A 15,063-nucleotide genomic window follows, 5' to 3' on the forward strand; every position below is an offset into this window, starting at 1 on the left:
ATTTGTTTCAAGGACATGTCCACATCCCGAGAACAGGTCAGAGATGTCAATGGAATCTCACAAGTCAGTGATGAATCTTTCACTTACTACTAAAGCCGAGGAGAGTTTGGGAAAAGCTTTCTCTCCGTCAAAGCAACTAACGTCTCCCCGCTCTTCAGACCAGAACTGCAAGAACTGTCTCTATTAAGTAGGATAAGTGATTTCACTTTGTCAAGTCCAAATCATTGACTGGGAACTGAAGAGGACAATTTTTGGATATCGTGCCACCTTCTAGGAAATGAACCGTTTACAATATCATGGAACGTCAATCAGGCTCATCGGAATCTTTAAACCTGCTCAAGAAAGCAAGATTTTTACAGCAGAATAAATGTAATACTCCACAGACAAAGAGAAAGGGCATGGCTAGGTATGTATTGCCAGCACTAAACCCTACGCTCTCCTTAAAATGTATTTCCACTTTTGCAGCTTGACCACTCAAGGACCGGAAGGATTTACCCCCTTAATGACCAGGCCATTGTTTGCTAGATCGCACTGTCGCTTTAACCACTTAAGCCCCGGACCTTTAGGCAGCTAAATGCCCAGGCCAGGTTTTGCGATTCGGCACTGCGTCGCTTTAACAGACAATTGCGCGGTCGTGCGACGTGGCTCCCAAACAAAATTGGCGTCCTTTTTTCCCCACAAATGGAGCTTTCTTTTGGTGGTATTTGATCACCTCTGCGGTTTTTATTTTTTGCGCTATAAACAAAATAGATCGACAATTTTGAAAAAAATGCTTTTTTTACTTTTTGCTATAATAAATATCCCCCAAAAACATATCTAAAAAAAAAATGTTTCCTCAGTTTAGGCCGATACGTAGTCTTCTACCTATTTTTGGTAAAAAAAATCGCAATAAGCGTTTATCGATTGGTTTGCGCAAAATTTATAGCGTTTACAAAATAGGGGATAGTTTTATTGCATTTTTATAAATTTTTTTTTTTTTACTACTATTGGCGGCGATCAGCGATTTGTTTCGTGACTGCGACATTATGGCGGACACTTCGGACAATTTTGACACATTTTTGGGACCATTGTCATTTTCACAGCAAAAAATGCATTTAAATTGCATTGTTTATTGTGAAAATGACAGTTGCAGTTTGGGAGTTAACCACAGGGGGCGCTGTAGGAGTTAGGGTTCACCTAGTGGGGGGTGTGGCTGTAGGACTGACATCATCAATCGAGTCTCCCCTATAAAAGGGATCACTCGATCGATACGCTGCCACAGTGAAGCACGGGGAAGCCGTGTTTACATACGGCTCTCCCCCGTTCTTCAGCTCCGGGGAGCGATCGCGACGGAGCGGCTATAAATGAATAGCCGCGCCGTCGTCCCGGAACGCTCCCCGAGGGAATCCGCCCGCCGCACGCAGCGGAGGGGGTCCCGATCGGACCCCCCACCCGCTAGAAGGCAGGGACGTATATATACGCCCATCTGCCTGTCGGTGCCATTTTGTGGACGTAAATAGTCGTGCGGTGGGCGTTAAGTGGTTAACTGACAATTGCGCAGTCGTGCGACGTTGTACCCAAACAAAATGTATGTCCTTTTTTTCCCACAAATAGAGCTTTCTTTTGGTGGTATTTGATCACCTCTGCGGTTTTTATTTTTTGCGCTATAAACAAAAAAAGAGCAACAAATGTGAAAAAAACAATATTTTTTCACTTATTGCTATAATAAATGTCCCAAAAAAATATTTCTTCATCAGTTTAGGCCGATATGTATTCCTCTACATATTTAGGCAATAAACGTATATTGATTAGTTTGCGCAAAACTTATAGGGCCAGATTCACAGCAGAAATACGCCGGCATATCTACTGATACGCCGGCGTATTTTCAAATTTGCCGCGTCATATCTTGATTTGGAATCCTCAAACCAAGATACGACGGCTTTTGGCATAGTACGCTTCATACGCCTTCGGATCCTAGGTGTAATTCTCCGGCGGCCGCTGGGTGGAGTTTGCGTCGTTTTCCAGCGTCGGGTATGCAAATGAGCTGTTTACGGTGATCCACGAAGGTACGCGCGTTCGTCGCATTCTCTTACGTCGTCGCTAGTCGTTTTTTCCCGTCGCAAACTTAAGCCTGCTATTTCATGGCTTAGATTTAGACCAGCCATGTTAAAGTATGGCCGTCGTTCCCGCATCGAATTTCAATTTTTTTTTTTTGCGTAAGACGTCCGGGAATACGAAAGTACATTACGCACGTCGCCATTCAAAAAACACGTCGGGGCGCCGTAATTTTGCGCAAAGCACGGCGGGAAATTTCCAAACGGAACATGCGCAGAACGTTCGGCGCGGGAACGGGCCTAATTTAAATGGTACACGCCCCATCTGGCCCATAGCGTCTACAAAATAGGGGATATATTTATGGCATTTTTATTATCATATATATATTTTTTTTACTAGTAATGGCGGCGATATGTGATTTTTAGCGGGACTGCGACATTGCGGCAGGCAGATCAGATCATTTTGACACTTTTTGGGGACCAGTGACATTTATACAGTGATCAGAGCTAAAAATAGCCACTGATTACTGATAAATGTCACTAGCAGGGCAGGGGTTAACACTAGGGGGCGATCAAGGGGTTAAGTTATGATAAAAAAATAATAAAAATAAACTACTGACATAAATCTCTTACTTACTGACACCGTCCACTGCTCCACTGAGCTATATATACTGGGGTAGATTCAGAGAGAATTTACGCCGGCGTATCTATAGATACGCCGCGTAAATTCAAATCTGCGCCGGCGTATCTTCTTTCTGTATTCAGAAAGCAAGATACGCCGACATTAGCCTAAGATCCGACTGGCGTAATTCTCTTACGCCGTCGTATCTTAGGGTGCATTCTCACGATGGCCGCTAGGTGGCGCTTCCGTTGTTTTTGGCGTAGAGTATGCAAATTACCTAGATACGCGATTCACAAACGTACGTGCGCCCGGCGGTAGTTTTTTACGTCGTTTGCGTAAGTCGTTTTCGACGTAGCGTTGCTCCTGCTATTAGGTGGCGCAGCCAATGTTAAGTATGGACGTCGTTCCCGCTTCGAAATTTGAATTGTTTGCGTCGTTTGCGTAAGTCGTTTGCGAATAGGGCTGGACGTAATTTACGTTCACGTCGAAACCAATACGTCGTTGCAGCGTACTTGAGAGCAATGCACACTGGGATATGTACACGGACGGCGCATGCGCCGTTCGTAAAACACGTCAATCACGTCAGGTCATAACACATTAGCATAAAACATGCCCCCCCTTCCACATTTGAATTACGCGGGCTTACGCCGGCCCCATTTACGCAACGCCGCCGCAACTTACGGAGCAAGTGCTTTGTGAATACTGCACTTGCTCCTGTAAGTTGCGTCCAGGCCCGGATTTCCCACAAGGCCACTGAGGCCAGGCCAACGGGCGGCAGGGGGCCAACGGGCGGCAGTAGCATGGATTCCCCCGACACCCGTAACATACAGTTAAGGGCAGTAAGTGTTCCTGCTGCCGATGTACACAGTGAGAGGGGTAAATTGTGCTCTTCCCATCTCAGCTGTGACAGGAGTTCTAGCACAGTGCTAGGACTCCTGCTTTGGAGGTGACAGGGTCAATAAAGAGAACCTGTCACCTCCAATTGCTATCACACAGGGAATTGTTTTCTCCTGTATGATAGAAAAAAAGTGAAAAAAATTGATAAAAAAACAAATAAATAATAGGAAATAAAAATGTAATTAATAAAATTAAAAAGTAATTAAAAAGTAAAGAATAAGAAAAATAATAAGAAAATTATACAAAAATAAAAAAAAGTGATAAAAAAGTAAAAAAAAAAGATAAAAAAATATTTGAACTAACCGTGCCGCCCCTGCCATCCGGTTGCCATTCTCCGTTGATTTAGGGGGGGGGGTAGTTCGGTTGGCGAGGAGGGGGTGCATTGCGGAACGTGGCCTTGGGGAGGCAGGGAGAGCAAATCCGGCCTTGGTTGCGTCGGCGTAGCGTAAATACAATACGCTGCGCCGCCGTAACTAGGCGCCCATCTACCTGAATCTACCCCACTGTATATATACACACACGCACACGTGTGTTTGAGCTTTGGGTGCACACCCTAATGCCATAGTCTGCGCACATCTATGATGATATCCCTGGCATATTTTGTCTTTTTTCATTTAGGTGGCATAGAACTGTTTGTGAGAATCTAGTGAACCAAAATGTTCTGGTCCCAAAGGAGGAACAAAGCAGTGACAGTGACTCCGGATCTTTCACAGCCTCACAACAGAAGAAGAGAGGTCTCGGTCATAAAATGAAGTTCTTCTTGGGCAAGATCATTCAATCTAAAGTAAAGGAACACCAATCCATGAAACTCAGCAATGCCTCATCTTCTCAGAATTGTTCACCCATGGCATCCCCAAAAGAGCATCGCCAGCATCTGCCACTGACACGACAGACAGCCAAAGGGTCACGGAGGAGGATATCACAGGCTGGTAAGATGGTCAGTCGTTTGTTAAAACTGCAATTGTAATCTGTAAGGTCTCTGTAGGCATTTGTGTCACCTAAGTAAAGTGTTAAAGTGAAGTGTAGACCGATGACCTCAACACAGATGTGAGATTCTTATTGTAGGTGAGATGTGCCGGACAGAAGTGTCCTTCAGTTCCAGGAATGAAAACATGAGCAGTTTATGACTGCAGTTTTGTTTTGATGGACAATGGTGAAGGGTGGGACAAGGGTTACACTGATGCATAGATTAGGGTGACCAGACATCCCTGGTTCCCGGGGACAGTCCCCAGATGGAGGACACTGTCCACCGAACCAAGTCTGTCCCCAGTTTTGTCCCCGGATTGGATTTGGACAGGGGCTGGTGCAATTTCAGGGACAGTCAGTGCAGAATTAATTAAAAAAAAATCTGATTTACAATCACCCCCCCGCTCCTACTAGCTTAGGGGGGGTATATTTTATTCCATTATCTGTGCCCCTTTCTGATGATCATGTGCTGGTTGGAGCGGAGGGAATATTTCTTCAGTTTCGGGTGCATGCCCACAGGGCCGGCCTTAGGTGTTCAGGCGCCCTGTGCGAGCTAATCATGTGGCGCCCCCCCATCTTCACCCCTCGCCCTCTGGTCACCTAAACTGACTTACCTTTCGGTGGACAGTGCGGCTTTGCATTTAAAAATGGCACCGCCAGGCGCTTAGACGCCCCTGCGCATGCACCGTCTGCCCGAGAATAGCCAAGCGTTTTCTGGCTTTCCCGTGCAGCGGCAGCACATGTGCAGTGTGCCTGTCGGGGCCGGCAGCAGCCATTTTTTTCAGGTGCCGCAACCGATGCGTTGCTCTTCACCCAGTCCCAGGGCAGGGAGACCTGGCAGCGCCTGCTGCTGTGACTCATAGGAGTCAGACTCCTGTGATGATCATATGAGTAACTGACTGCGACTCACATTCTGCAAGCTGTGATGGCTGCATGGCGCCCCTGTTGCCCATGGCGCCCTGTGCGGCCGCACAGCTCGCACACCCCAAAGGCCGGCCCTGCATGCCCATTCAGCTCCGCTCACATGTTCTTCTGCCTTGGCTCAAGTCCCGGGCAGCCACCAGCCTGCTAATCTCCTTGCCTTCCCTGGCGGAGTGATCTTCCTCCACTCCCCACCCAGTTGTAGCCGGGGCCCGGAGAGTGAGACTTGACAGGCTGTGAGGTGGGCAGTGGCGACAGGCAGAGAGTCTCTGATTGCCGCCATTACTAGTAAAAAAAAAAATCCCTGGATTTTTTTACTGGACAAGTAGTCCTAATTATTTGACAGAGTACACTGAAGGTTAGGTATGAGTTTGGGCTCTTTCACAAGGGGCGGACCGTTTTCGGGCTCCGCTTTGCTCAGCGGGGATCACTCAGTCGATCCCCGCTAAGCCAGCAGATGACAGGTCTGTCTCTGCACACTTTGCAGGGACCGACCTGCCAGAGCGCAGCTCTCCCCTATGGGGGATCGAATGACGACGGACCGTCGAGTCCGTTGTCACCCGACCCGATCCGCCAGACAGATGGAAAATAGGGTTTTCCTCCGTCACAATTTGGCATGTCGGAGCAGGTTGGATGTCAGCGGGCATGTCACCATAGAGGAGCACGGAGCGCCCGTTCAGGTCCACCTAAAAAACTGGTGTGAAAGGGTCCTTTTTGCAAAGTTACATTGGTCCAGCAGCAATAGCCACTAGCAATAATCACTGTGTGTTCTCCCAGCCGAACCTTGCATTGCGGCCCAGTATCTTTTACTTCTGCCATGTAACTACTGTTATCTGTTCAGTGTAACTTAAAAGAGTATTTTTCTTTGCAAGCAATTCTCCAACTGGATGTTAATGTTGTAGAGGCAGAGACAGAGAAACTCATGACGGACAACCTCATCGTGCGCTCCAAGAGAATGACAAGGCGTGTGTCTGTCACCTCGCTTCCCACCGGCCTGCAGAAGGTAAAGGTCCATTGCTACCAAAGGGCTCTCTATAAACGTATCATGACACAGTGACAGCTCATCCACTTCTCAATAGACATGTGCATTAATTTTCGTCCGAATGCATTTTCGTCCGAATTTCAGGTATTTTCGTTATCTTTTTAACAAACGATAACGAAAGCACAGAAGACGAAAACCGAAAGATCCGACATAAACAAATGCTTTCTTTTCGTTTTTGTTGTGGTCGAATGTGCCTAACCTTAACTCTATTAGTCCAATATTATTCTACATAAAGAGAAAAGATTCGACATAGAGAGACATGAAGAGTCAAATTTTTTTATTTTTTTTTAAAGATTCTATCGAATCTTCTTTTTTTTTTTTTCTTAGAAGATTCGACAGACACCATAAGCCTTCAATGACATATTCGACCTTAATTTGGATTTTCGGACGAATGCATTTTTTTTACGAAAAAGGGAAATAAATAAAAACGAATTTCGGGAGTAACTAAATAAATTTTTTCGGACGAAAACGAAATTGTGAAACAAAATATTTCAGTGTGCACATGTCTACTTCTCAATGGCTTTTTCCAAAACCCAAAGTAAAACTCCAAAGGTGATTGAGCAACTCCAATTAGATTGAAAATACATCATTACTCCTAGGGAAATCCCCTATAAAACATCCAGATTTATTGTTATAGTTAAAAACTCTTACACCTTTCAGAAGAAGGATCTTATGTTAGCAAATTATTAAAGTTCAATTCCAGGGAAACTTAGAAATGGTCCCATGTGGTGGGGCTGCATCAATACTGCAAGGGTTTACTGCTCGTTTAATCTAGGGCACAGGCAGGGCTGGACTGGGACAGAAATTTGTCCCTGGACTTCATCCAGACTGGCCCACTTTGACAGGTCTCTCCCATATCAGCCGGACAACTCCCGCACCCCCCCCCCCCCCGACCACCCAAGCCTCCTCCCCCCCTTCACTAGCCACTAGCCGTTCAACTTTATTTACAAGGCCTGCGTGCCGAATCCGGCCCTCAAGGCCATTTCATGTGGCCCTCACACCTCAGAAAATCTCCAGCCCTCCTCTGGTCCTCCTCAAGACCCTTGCTTTCTGTTCTTAAGCAATGCATTCAGATTCTTCCCAGCAGCAGCATAAGGAAAGGGGGGTGCACAGTGATGTAAGGGAGAGTGGGGGACTCAACTTCTGACGGTGGGGTGGCTCTTAGCGTCTAATGTAAGGTGAGGGGATGCGCTGGACATCTACTCTTATAGATAGAACCAGCCCTTTTGAGGGAAATCATAATGCTGATGCGGCCCATGAAGAAATTGAGTTTGACACCCCTGATCTAGGGGAAAGAAAAAGCACTTTTACCTCTGCGATCCTCTGCTCCCCCCAGTTAATAGCGCTCCCCTGTGTTCTGGCAGTGGACTGTCCCTCAGCATCATCATGTCTATTGGAGGGCTACAGACCATGCATCGGCCTTGTAGACATCGGGACTGTAGATCGTTCATAGCATAGGGGAGAAAAAGCTGTAGGGACCAGTGTTGCCAACCTACCAGACTGAAATTTACTGGCACGACACTGGAAATTTACTGGCGCAGCCACGTTTTTACTGGCATTTCACAAAAGTTACTAAATTACATTTTTAGGTGAAAATTTCAGTATTTAGGCTACAAACAAGTACGTTAGGCAAATGGCAATGTGGTTTTAAGGTAAAAAGGTTATTTTCGATAAATTAAGGGCAAATTATTCAAATTATTCAGTCACATCACCCCCTGCCTCCATCCCCCTCTGCCACCAATACCCCCTGCCTTCACCCCCCTCTGCGGTGCCACAATCTCCCCCTGCCTCCAATCTCCCCCAGGCCCCCTGCCTCCAATCACCCCCTGCCTCCATCGTCCCCTGCCTCCATCACCCTCTGCGGTGCCACCAACAACCCGTCTCCATCCCCCACCCTCTGCTGTGCCACCATCCCCCTCTGCGGTGCCACCAACATCCCCTGCCTCCAATCACCCCCTGCCACTAACACCCCCTGCCTCCAATCTCCCCCTGCCTCCATCCCCCTCTGCGGTGCCACCGCAGCCACCATCACCCGCTGCCCCCAATCACCCGCTGCCTCCAATCTCCATGCGCAGTTCCAAGCCGAACCGATCTCTGCTATTTGTTATTTAAGTGCCAATTTTTACGAACTGTCCGTAAAAATACGGACAGTTGGCAACACTGGTAGGGACTGGTCTAGAAGCATGGAGGTGCCATGGATTGGGTAAGTAGATATTCTTCTCTATGTCCCTTAGACCTACAGTATTATTGTTAAGTTTCCCAGAGCCAAATTTAAAAGTCATTTTTAAAGTAATTTCTGTCTATGTGGAGATGGACTCTTGATCTCAAGGTTACATTTGTAGAGACTATTATATGCAGCATGTAAATTAGGTATACCAATTGCCCACAAAAATATAGACACCCAACCAAATTATTGAGTTCAGGTGTTTCCAGTGAAGGGTACTGTTAAACATCTTTTATAAATGGGAAAGCCCATAATTAATATACCACTAATAGTAAGAAACAGGCCACTCACCAAAACTACTACTACTACTAGTCCTGTCCCTTCTGTATTGAACTGTCCCCCCTCTACATTGTAAAGTGCTGCGTATACTGTTGGCGCTATGTAAATCATGTATAATAATAATAATATGCTTCTATGTCTTACGTGCAATATGGGACCGGTGTCTACTTTCAGTGGCATTATTTTATATGCAATGCTTCTCCATATTTTGTGGCTCTGTTTTATTAAAGATCTCCACAGACTTGTCGGCTCACCTAATAATTTTTTCATACTCTGCAAGTATACAAAATGATCATCTTCAGATTTAGTGGATACATCAATGTGACATGAGTGATATTGCACTGCCATCTTTTGGTTACAAGTGGTACTGCTTTATAAATGTGTATTTTTTTTTAAATGCCAAGCATCATCTTATAAGTAGCTTATAAAATGATAAAATATGATAACCAGTGGTGCAAGTTAAATAGTTTTTTTTGTCTTTTTGTCCCAGGTAGAGGAAAAAAAGGGCTAAAGCTTTATGATGCCCAGTGTGCACATACACTATATTACCAAAAGTATTGGGACACCTGCCTTTACATATACATGAACTTTACTGGCACTCCAGTCTTAGTCTGTATGGTTCAATATTGAGTGGGCCCACCCTTTGCAGCTATAACAGCTTCAACTCTTCTGGGAAAGCCATCCACAAGGTTTAGGAGTGTCTATGGGGATGTTTGACCATTTTTCCAGAAGTGCATTTGTGAGGTCAGGCACTGGTGTTGGATGAGAGGACCTCAGCTTATACCCGAGTCACATTTTGCGCCTGATCTCCCGGACTTTGGGGACCCGGTACCGGCCAAACTTGGGACACATGTAGCCCCACTCTTCCTCTACAAGTGTGCAAAGTTTGTTGTCTGGGGGACCTACGGCCGGGGAGCAGCGATTTTTCAAAGTCGGGCACCCCTTCCATAGACTCCCATGTTAAATGGTAATTTCTCCGGTAAATTTGGGGACCCGGTACCAGCCGGCCGTAGATCCCCTGGACCCAAAACTGGGCACACATGTAGCCCCAGTTCTCCTGTCTGAGGGACCTATGGCCGGGCACCCCTTCTATATACTCCCATGTTAAACTTAAGTCTAGTCATGGACACATTGAGGCATGGGCACAGTGAGGCATGGGCACAGTGAGGCATGGGCTCAGTGAGGCATGGACACAGTGAGGCACGCACATGGACACACTAAGGCATACAAATGGACACCCTAGGCTTATACTGGAGACAATACGTTTTCCCAGTTTTTTGTTTTAAATTTAGGTGCTTCGGCTTATATTCGGGTCGGCTTATACTCAAGTATATACAGTATTTTTTAAACCAGAGTTTAGTGTTGCTATGCTGGCACACAGTTACAGCTAGAATGTGTTATTTGGCTATAATTAATTAGTATAGTCTCTCTCTCCTCTGTGTAGGGCTCATATTCCTCTAAAAAGAGATACTTTGTGCTGATGAGACGGAAGAAGAAGGCTGTGGAGAAGGTGAAGCAGCAGTCTGAGTATACAGTGCATGGCCTACAGATGCAGGTAAATCATCATGCTGAACAGATAATGATGCTTGTATCAGACAGCTTGTCCATACAAAAGAGGTGAATGCTGTGTAGATCACTGATAAGGCCACTGCACACAACACAGGTTTGATTATTGTAAAATCATTTTTAATAACATTCATGGGTAAATACTTTAGGAACAAATGCTTCTCTGTTGTACCTACTGTATAACATTCATACAATCAGGGATGCATTTCTGCAAACACAGGCAGTGGCCTTGGGTGGCAGGACTGCCAGGGACAGTACATATAATAGTAGTGATTATTACTTTCCAGGGTGGTGCGCACCTAGTGTCATCTTGACTTGTCATCCTAGAAGGTGTAGGGGAAAGAGTATCGAAACCTAAGGTTTAGGCATCCAAGAGTATTATTTTGTCAGACAAAGACAGAAACACTTAGGTAATGCTCCTGGTCCTGGGGTCAAGTTGCAGTCAGCGCCCAGTCCTACATCCCTGGGAGTTGTAGTTTCCTCTGCGCTGCTCTGTTTTCCACCCACTGGGAGCTTGAGCGTGGACTACAACTCCTGGAATGCAACAGCTAGTGGTCAGCCCGACTTCCAAGACCAGAATAAAAAATAAAATGGTAGCAGGCATTTTGAACATAAGTTAGGGTGGCCTGAGAGGCAATTGCCACCCTGCCACCTGGCCCAGCCCTTCCCTGCTCACAGCAGGGGTCTAGTGCTTCCCTGTTCTCGGTTTCAGGGACGAATCAAGCCCAAATTTTTGCTGGAATTCGGACCTGAAACAGAACAAGACGCACAAGACCTCTGTGCAATTCGCAGTCACCATGGAGATGTGTGGACCAGCTCAACTGAGAGCCGGCACACTCTCCTGTCATGCGAATTGGATGCAGAGAAATCTTCATGCAATTCATAGTTACACTCGCACTAGTCGGAACCCAGCCTAAAGGACAACTCTTTAGGACAAGTTGTAATGCACACCGATTTGGATTATTTTTTACCAAAGAAATGTAGCAGAATACATATTGACTTTACTTTATATTGAATTTATGAAGAAAGTTTATTTAGTTGGAAAATTGTGTGTGTGTGTGTGTGTGTGTGTATATATATAAAGATATTTTTTTTTCTAAATTTTCAGTCTTTTTTAAAAGTATTCAACAAAAAAAAAGAGGTTTCTTTTGTTTGGGAAAAAAAATTATTTGGATAGTGTTGCATGACCGCGCAATTGTCATTCAAAGTGCGACATCGCTAAAAAACTGAAAATTGGCCTGGGCAGGAAAGGGGTGAAAGTGTCTGGTATTGAAGTGGTTAAAGATGAATTCCAGGTATGCATATTTTTTTATGGGGATCCCCATGACTCGGCTCTGGGGGGCGGAGTGAAACACATTGGGGGCGTGACCTGGTCAGAGTCCAGGCTGCGGTTGCCACTCCATTCATTGCAGTAGGACACCATAGATGTGAGACTTCTAGGGGTTGCCCTTCCTTTATTGATGCATTTACCTTACCTGGCCAACCCCACTGGAAGCTGGAAATCACTATAGTAGGCACTGCTACTATAGTAATCTCCACTAACTAGCAGGTCCCATACTAAGTGGCTGCATTGCTGCTTACTTAACACAGGAGGTTGCCCGCTCAGCACCGATGCCCTTTAGAAAAGGCTTTGCATTTTCTCAATGCATGCTCTGATTGGACAAGGTGGAGTGGCTGGGTGGTGAACGCACTCTCCAACCCGATCAATCAAAGAATGCTTTGCATTCTTTGAGACTAGTATCGGGTACCTACTTCAGCGATTTCCAGCTTTTAGATGGATTGGCCAAGTATGGTATTTGTATAATTACAATGGTCCAAGATGGACCACTGTAACTATGTAAAATATTCATACCTGGACATCATCTTTAAATGAAGGAGTGAAGCCCAACTGGTTACATACTTGCCTTCCTCACCATTCCAGTGATTTTCACTGTGCAACCCTGCAAGTCTTTCTTCTGAAAGCTTCACTGCTGGGTCCTTTTCTTAGTGCCCATGCAAACCGTAGCCCTATACATTCCTATAGGGGGGCTGTAACCATGGCAGCCTCTGGCAGCTTAGCTCTCCTATTGGAATGAATGGGTCCAAGGGGCACAAGCATATTAAATCAGGACCCAGCAGGCATGTTTTCAAAGAAAACCTTGAGCGGGGATGGGTCTCACAGTGAAGACTGCTCCAATGTAACGTAAAAGACACTCCAAACTTCAATACTGCCCTGGCTGGAGAACTTGTAACATCACACATTTCCTTCTACATTACAGGTGGATGACCTTATTGAAACAATAGCTGAGAAATCCAGCAAGCTCTTGGAGCAGAGACACGAGGAGTTACGTCAATGTCAGTCTCTGGGAGATGAAATCCTTCAATGTTCAAAGCAATTCCAGAGAATCTCCAAAAAGAACACCAGAAAGTACAAGTTTAAGAATGTCTGTTTTCCGTGTATCTGCTGCTGTTATTAGGATAATATACCCAGCGGACGGCTGAGATCAGCCCAGTGTTCCATAAAACTGATGGTCAAAGCTTGCAAATAATAACACAGCAAACCAGTTTTTCTGCTCTTTTTGTACATAAGCAAATATAGATATAAGACAAAAAAATAAAAAGTGATTGACTATATTGTAAAGAGAAAACAGTGCCATTAGGATTGAGTGAAAGTGAGAGTTCTCAATTCCCCTAAATTATGGTAAGAAATGAATGAAGCTACCATTTGGATGGAATGCACCATGGGCTTGTTCACACCAGGTGCGGCAACACATGTAAAATCGCATTTTTTTTGCCCCGCATTTTCGACCTGATCAGATGGTCCATTCAGCTCTATGGACCAAAACTTGAGTCCTTTACACCTGCCTACCCCTGCTTCGGTCCGCTAAAAAAAAAAAATGGAAGAAGACCCACCCTCCTCCGTCTAAGCGGATCAAAGGGTTTGTCCATGTCTGCTTTGCTTGGAGTTCAGTATTAATGTCAATGGGGAAGGTGAAATTAAAGTGATTATAAAGTCCCAAGGTTACAATGCATTGAGGTGAAAATTTTTATTTGCTGCAGCTACCCCCAGACACCCCCCTTTTTGTTACCTGAGCCCATCCCATTTAGCGATGTGTAGAAAAAATGCTATACTAAAAGTATAAACAAACACCGCGCTACTAAATTAACCATATAAATTGCAGCCAACACCACAGAATAGATCAATCCTGCCAAAAATAAACAAATAGAACATAAAGTGTAGCGCTAAATATAGGTGAATATGAGATTGGATATGTTGATAAATAACCAATCATATAAAACTGTACATGTGAAACATGATGAAAATATCCACAAACATAAACTGAAAAAAAGTCTCTACTGAATAGATCCTCAAAACCAGTTCATAATTGGCAATTGTGCAAAAAATTGAAGTGGCTAATCTTCATAGATAAAAGATGGAAAAAATCCAGCACCGAAGTGAGTGGAGGCTTGCCAGAAGCAGTGGACCCAAAATAGGCATATACCTAGTGGGTCATATGCGCTTGATGGTACCAGCATAGAGGTGAAGTCCAACGCAAGATCAGGGGAGGGCCAACTTGGAATCAACTTGTTGAGAACATGGATCCATAAGGAGGTTCAGACATATTCAAATATGTCACATATTTGAATATGTCTGAACCTCCTTATGGATCCAAGTTCACAACAAGTTGATTCCAAGTTGGCCCTCCCCTGATCCTGCGTTGGACTTCACCTCTATGCTGGTACCATCAATCACAAGCGCATATGACCCACTAGGTATATGCCTATTTTGGGTCCACTGCTTCTGGTAAGCCTCCACTCACTTCGGTGCTGGATTTTTTCCATCTTTTATCTATGAAGATTAGCCACTTCAATTTTTTGCACAATTGCCAATTATGAACTGGTTTTGAGGATCTATTCAGTAGACTTTTTTTCAGTTTATGTTTGTGGATATTTTCATCATGTTTCACATGTACAGTTTTATATGATTGGTTATTTATCAACATATCCAATCTCATATTCACCTATATTTAGCGCTACACTTTATGTTCCATTTAGCGATGTGCACAAGCCCAACGGCTCCGGTCGCTGTTTTTTTGCCATTGGACAGATTTATTGGCTCCCGCTATGGTCAATCAAATACAGTAACACATGAGCACTGGACTGGGTACAGCTGTCTGTCAATGGACGCAGTAGCGGGACTCTGGAGTGAGCCCACATAAGTGCCCCCAGGGAAAGCGGCTTTCCCTGGGAGCTCCAGATGAAGAGGAGGAGCCAGGAACACTGGTGGGGCATCCCAGGAGAGGAGGATCTTGGCTGCTCTATGCAAAACCCTTGCACAGAGCAGGTATAACCTTTTTATATATATATATATATATATATATATATATATATATATATATATATATATAAATAACCAACACCACCTTTACAACCACTTTAAGATAAATGTTGATGTTTAAAAAAGGGTACAATGGACTATTAATGGCTCTTAAGGGGTAGCCGTGCTCCTGTAACTATCCCAGATTTGTTCTTT

The 15,063-nt window shown here is 44.9% G+C and overlaps 1 protein-coding gene across 1 annotated transcript; it reads left to right on the forward strand.

Annotated features, from left to right (window-relative positions):
- Nucleotides 1–85: 85 nt before the first annotated feature.
- C7H3orf49 (chromosome 7 C3orf49 homolog) lies at nt 86–13,638 on the forward strand. Its single transcript, XM_040359170.1, has 5 exons — nt 86–406; nt 4,171–4,481; nt 6,312–6,442; nt 10,429–10,539; nt 12,809–13,638. The coding sequence occupies exons 1-5, from the start codon at nt 297–299 to the stop codon at nt 13,004–13,006; spliced, it is 861 nt and encodes a 286-aa protein (XP_040215104.1). The 5' UTR covers nt 86–296; the 3' UTR covers nt 13,007–13,638.
- The last annotated feature ends 1,425 nt before the right edge of the window (nt 13,639–15,063 follow it).

This window comes from Rana temporaria, chromosome 7 (genome assembly GCF_905171775.1).
Source record: "Rana temporaria chromosome 7, aRanTem1.1, whole genome shotgun sequence".
Taxonomy (NCBI): Eukaryota; Metazoa; Chordata; class Amphibia; order Anura; family Ranidae; genus Rana; species Rana temporaria.

Bases quoted from the DNA above. Each gene is read 5' to 3' on its own strand.
- C7H3orf49 (XM_040359170.1), top strand. From the start codon at position 297: ATGGAACGTCAATCAGGCTCATCGGAATCTTTAAACCTGCTCAAGAAA. The intron at 4,482-6,311 runs GTAAGATGGTCA...TTTCTTTGCAAG, and splicing joins GAGGAGGATATCACAGGCTG to CAATTCTCCAACTGGATGTT. The intron at 10,540-12,808 runs GTAAATCATCAT...TCTACATTACAG, and splicing joins TGCATGGCCTACAGATGCAG to GTGGATGACCTTATTGAAAC.